This window comes from Sardina pilchardus, chromosome 17, assembly GCF_963854185.1.
Source record: "Sardina pilchardus chromosome 17, fSarPil1.1, whole genome shotgun sequence".
NCBI lineage: Eukaryota > Metazoa > Chordata > Actinopteri > Clupeiformes > Clupeidae > Sardina > Sardina pilchardus.
The window spans coordinates 29,897,434-29,903,433 of record NC_085010.1 but is presented as its reverse complement, the minus strand read 5'-3'; the positions used below and the strand labels follow the sequence as shown (position 1 = coordinate 29,903,433).

The window sequence follows — 6,000 nt, the reverse complement described above, 5'->3', positions numbered from 1 at the left end:
CTAAGAAGCTCTTAAGTGCTAAGAACTTCTTAGGAGCATTCTAAGAACGTTCTTAGAGCGCTCCTAAGAAGTTCTTAGCACTTAAGAGCTTCTTAGCGAATCTGGGAAACCCGGCCAATGTCTCATCTTTCCACTAACTGCTCTGAACATTTGTTTTCTTTAAAACACAGATTCTCTGTTCATCCTGCCCTTATACTGGACCCTTATCCTATTGGTGGATGCTTCTCTGTGTGCATCGGTCATTGGCTAAAGTGGGCTGAACCTACACCAACCTGATGGGTTTTCAATACAGGTACAAGCAGGAGAAAAATATCCATGGGATTTACATCCATACAAATATAAATATATATTTATGTGTATGTTTATCTATCTTTTCTTAAAAAAAAAAGGAAATAGGGGGGAAAATAAGTCAATTTAGTGCAGCTTCAACACCTAGCGAAACTAACTATCCCTACATCGAGTCAAATGGCAAACTGAGTTGAGCGTGTAGCGTTAGGTCCAGAGGATGTCAAAAAGACCTGTGGAAGAGCCCCAACCCCCCTTCCCCTCCCTCCCCATCACACTCCCCCCCCCCCTGCCTTGGCTAACCCAGAGGACCACAACACTGAACATAGAAGGACTCTAGTCTCCTGACAAGAAGCTAAAAAAAGCTGAGAATCTCTTCTACTCTACGCTAGTTTCAACACGACTTCACTTCAGTTAACATGCCACAATGTACAAAAGGATGCTTGTTTGTTTGTTTGTTTGTTTTTTCTCTTTGATGGGGGGGTTGGGGTGGGAGGGCTTCTTCATCAGGACAGGTTAAAACTAAAAAGTGTATTCACTCCTTACATGAAAAATTAGGTTAAAATGATAACATGACAAAAAAATACGGAGGAGCTCATTCATCCAATGCAATTCACTTCCACAACAAAAACTGTGCTTCACAAATTTGGGTGGGAGCCATTTTAGGTGACCTCAGTACATACAGCTTTGTCTTTGGGGGGGGGGGGGGGGGGGGTCAAACAGAAGCAGTAGCGGGGACTGTGCCTGTGTATGGGACATCTTTTGGGGGACAGGTCATCTGTGTCATAACATCTTAGCACTCTCCTCAGAGAAAAAAACTAAAGTGTCCTCCGTTATTCAGAGAGCAGACTCCATTCAGTGGAAGGACTCTGGGCGACCTCACAACCTTAGGAAATGTGCGCCGGCTCTCCAACACAACGGGAAAGAAGCGAGCAGAGTATCTGGGGTAACCACTCCATCGAGGTGAATGTCTATGAGGCTGTGGGGGTTTCGGAGTCCTCGGAGTGGACCGCCCTCCCTACACTACAGGCGGATATAACATCGCACTGGCCACCTTGGTCCAGCAGAGAAAAAGAGAAGAGGCCCCCCCCTGATGGCCCCCCCTGATGTCCATAGTACTCACCACTACCACGCAAGGTTCATAAGGCTCAAATGAGAAATTAACGTTTCTTTTTTCCTTTTCCTAAACAAGGTAGGTGTAAAACACATACACACCCACACACACACACACACACACACACACACACATATTCACAGAGGGAGGAAAGAAACAGCATAGTCAGTTTAGTCTTTTAGTTTTTTTTCTCCGGAGATCCAACCTTGACCCCGTTTTATCGGCAGGAGAACGTCACCAAAGCAGCGACGCGCCACACGCATGCCGAACCGCCCCGAGTTTTTCCCGACATCGACGGGCGACAAACGGGTCTCTTCCCCGCTCCCGCATCCCCTCCTCTCCTCTCTTGCGTCGAGCAACGAGCCGGGAACGAGTGATTGTGTGACTGCCATACCACGGACAGATATCCGGAATCTTCTTTGGGTACGCTGGTCACATGGCCCCATTGGCCACTGAACTTCCCCAGGCCTGCAGCGAACGAGCGAGTGAGTGAGTGAGTGAGCGAGCGATCGAGCGAAAGAGAGAGAGAGAGAGAGAGAGAAAGAGAGAGTGAGAGAGCGTGTGTGTTGGCAGGGAAGCCTTGACCAGGGCGGCGGTTACACAGCTCGCATAGACACGGCCGCGGAGGGGGAATGTGGATAATGCCACACGTTTGAGAGAAATGAGGGGGGTTTGGGAGGGAAAAACCAAACAAAAACAAAAAAGAAAACCTCAAGAACTCGACGAGGTCGAAACTGTGGGGGGGGGGGGGGGGGGGATAAAAACCGGAAAAGAAAGAAAGAAAGACAAAGCCAGAACACCTGGAGGAAGATGTGTTGAACACGATCAACGCTAGATATCCATAAAAATCCTTGTTAAGTAATATAATAATAATAACAACAATTAAAAAAAAAAAGAAACAAAAAAAATCACCTTGTTTAAATATGAATAGTATAGTCTGCTCTCTCTCTCTCATGGGTAGGAAATCATACAGTCTCTGTGGTTAGGAGGGGGGGGGGGGAGGAGGAGCGAGGGGGGTTCACTACAACTCCATGTCCTGGGCCTCGTCCTCCGAGAAGTCCGACATGGAGCTCTCCGACGAGGAGTCTCCCGCTCCTTCCTCCTGCTCCTTCAGAGCCTCCTCTGTTGCATATTTCTGGATGTACTCTGTGGGACGGAGAGGAGAGAGAGACGGATGTTGAGATTTGGGGAAAAATGGTGAGAACCGAGGACACAGGAGAGAGGGGGGGGGGGGGGGGGGGAAGGAGAGAAGAAGAGAAGGGGGGGGAAGGGGAGCGTCGGTGGGGCGGGTGAGAGAAAGGGTAACAGGGTTGGACATTACCTCATTGAACTGAGCAATTTCACACAATACATGGCACATCAGCTACACACACACACACACACACACACAGAGAGAGAGAGAGGAAGAGGGAGGGAGAGACACACACTCACACACATACAGGCTTTTGGCTTATTGAGGGCAATGACGTGATGAAATACGACAGAAATAAAGCCTGTGGCCTATGAGGGATTAAACCACACACTCACACACACAGTTTGCACTGCTGTAGTCTAACACCTCTCACCACATGCACACACACACACTCACAAAGAACCCAAACCCGACCAAAACCCGACCAAAAGCCATGACCCATGGACACACACACACACACACATATGCACGCATACACACACACACGCGCACACACACACACACGGTTAACCATGTAGACTCACTATATTAACAATTCAGGAACTCTAGGGAACAAAACCCAGTATACCTTTCATTACAGAGATTCAAAACATTTAGTTATTCAATACTTCATATGTCTTTGACTCAAATCCTCCCCAGCATAGAGGACACCCATGTTGTACAAACTCCAGGATGTTCTGCTATTCTAGAAAAACTGCTTTTTTTTCTGGCACTTGACTCTTCGCTGGAGGAGTTGTATTGCAAAAGAGTGAAAACTGTCACTTGGCCAAGCATGCCGCTTGACTCAAATCCAAAAGAACACCTCTGGGCTATTTCAAAGAGAATGGAGAGCAACACACTCCTCTAAAGTACTGAAAAAACATTGAAGCTCAGTAATGAAAAGTACAATGACTGTTTTGCATGTGAAATTTTACATAAGGACAAATCTGCCCTACACTCACTTGCTATATACATTTAAATACAGATCTAGCAATACACACACACACACACACACACACACACACACACACACACACACACACACACACACACACACACACACACACACACACACACACACACACACACACACACACACACACACACACACACACACACACACACACACACACACACACACACACACACACACACACACACACACACACACACACACACACACACACACACACACACACACACACACACACACACAAATCTGCCCTACACTCATTTGCCAGATCTAGCAATACACACACAGACACACAGACACACACACACACACACACACACACACACACAGACACACACGCACCTTTGATTTTCTGTTTGTATTCCTCCGGCCGGTGGAGGTACATGGCGGCGGCGTCTCCGTTGAGGGGGTCGATGGGGTTGGGGTACGCCAGCAGCTGGGGCAGGAACGACTCAAAGATGTTGGTGAGATCTGCAGACGCAACAAGTGAGCACACAGACACACATGCGTCAATAAACACAACAACAACAACAACAAACCCACACACGGACGCATACAAAAACAATCCCACGCTGACTCAAATACTGCCAACTCCAGATCACATTAGAGAGAGAGAGAGAGAGAGAGAGAGAGAGAGAGAGAGAGAGAGAGAGAGAGAGAGAGAGAGAGAGAGAGGAGAGGGAGAGGGAGAGGGAGAGGGAGAGGGAGAGAGAGGGAGAGGGAGAGGGAGGGAGAGAGAGAGAGAGAGAGAGAGAGAGAGAGAGAGAGGGAGAGGGAGAGGGAGAGGGAGAGAGAGGGAGAGAGGGAGAGAGAGAGATGATTGCAGCCTAATCCTTTTTTCTGCTTGTGCTTGTGTAGGCCTCCCTTTCTCTGTCTTGCTCCATCTCCTTATCCCCAGGCGCATATTGCACTTCCGCAGTGATCTACTAGGTGTCACTGCTGAGCTCACGAAGAGATATACAGATGAATCAGATGTAAACAAACAACTGAGGCTTTGCTTACATAGTGAAAAAAAACTCAATGGTGTATCAACAGAATTCAGTGTCCAAAATGATGCAGGCTTATTCCCACATGTTTCAATGTGCTTCTAACACGGTCTAAAAGAATGAGTCAAAAGGCAGTCTAATTCCTCTGACTAATTCGTATTACATTAGACACCTACTGTATACACAATGGCAAACAAAGGTGCAACACTCCAGTAATGACCCCACAGCTGTTAGCAAATAGGGCCTCTACAGAGTCGCCCACAGCGGTCTCATCTGTGTGCAAATTATGCTGTGTCTTCCGCCCCATTCCTAATCTGAAAATCCCACTAAAAATAAACGCGTTCCACTCCATAACCACACATCTGTTATGGAAATAATCCGCACCGCCATTTACACCAGCCACAAGGTGATACTTTAACCTTGCCAGGAGGACGCGGTGGTGTTTCCTCTGAAGCAGAGAAGGCATGGAGCAAAGAGAGGGACAAGGAAGAGAGAGAGAGAGAGAGAAAGAAAGAGAGAGAGAGAGAGAGAGAGAGAGAGAGAGAGAGAGAGGGAAAGAAAGAAAGAAAGAGAGAGGGAGAGAGAAAGAAAGAAAGAGAAAGAAATAAGGGAGAAAGAGAAATGAATGAATGAATGAATAGCGTGATGAGATGAGGAAGAGGGAGGAAGAGGGACTCGGGATGAGTGGCGGGAGTGAATGGGAGAGAAGGGAAATGGGGCGAGATAAGAAACGAGAATGAAGGCAGGAGAGGCAGATGACAAAGAGAGAGATGAGAAAGAAATGCTGATGAGAGAGAGAAAGAGAGAGAGAGAGAGAGAGAAAGAGAGAGAGAGAGAGAGAGAGAAAGAGGAGTGATTGTTCTCAGAGGTGTGGCAGAGTGGTCTAGTAGCCTTGCTCCATCTGCCCTCACCTCATTTGTCACAGCTCATTATGGTCTGGAACTGATGTTAGCCTGCTGAAATGATTACTGATAGGATGGGATAGCCGAGCAACCAGTGAGGGTATCTTAGCGTGATAACATTGAAATGAAATGTTTGAAATGCAGTTGCAACATTGCCAGCTAGGCGAAAGCTAGATATAGGGATACAAGCTAGCCTGGTGTTCCCATACTGCCTTGCGCGGTGATTTCTTTCACGCTGCTAAGGCAGTCTGGAAACTAACGCCCACATTTTCGCCGGATGTTGGCGACCAATCACAGAACAGGGGAGAAAGCAAGACCATGATGAGCAATGCACAGACGCATTTGATAGACATCCGTGGCGCCCAATGAACGGATCTGGGTATTTTTTCAAATACGAGAAAATGAACGTCTGGTTGCCAGACCACGTCTCATTTGAGAAGTGGTAGGCGCTAGCCAGGCTAGATACAAGCAGTGATCGCAACACTAGCATCTAACATCAAAGAGGAGCCAGAACAAGAGAAGTCTAAGTATGCTTTAAAAAAAAAAAAAAAAGTCTAATATATCAGCAT

At 47.2% G+C, this 6,000-nt stretch overlaps 1 protein-coding gene across 1 annotated transcript in view; it reads right to left on the bottom strand.

Moving 5' to 3' along the window:
• Positions 1 to 579: 579 nt before the first annotated feature.
• The window catches only part of ube2h (ubiquitin-conjugating enzyme E2H (UBC8 homolog, yeast)), a 30,616-nt gene continuing 25,195 nt past the window's right edge, over positions 580 to 6,000 (bottom strand). Inside the window, exons 6-7 of the mRNA XM_062518534.1 lie at positions 3,886 to 4,014; positions 580 to 2,545 (exon numbers count right to left, since the gene is read on the bottom strand). Of these exons, the coding sequence (XP_062374518.1) occupies positions 2,421 to 2,545; positions 3,886 to 4,014 (254 nt within the window). The 3' untranslated portion in view covers positions 580 to 2,420. The remainder of the gene's footprint in view (positions 2,546 to 3,885; positions 4,015 to 6,000) is intronic.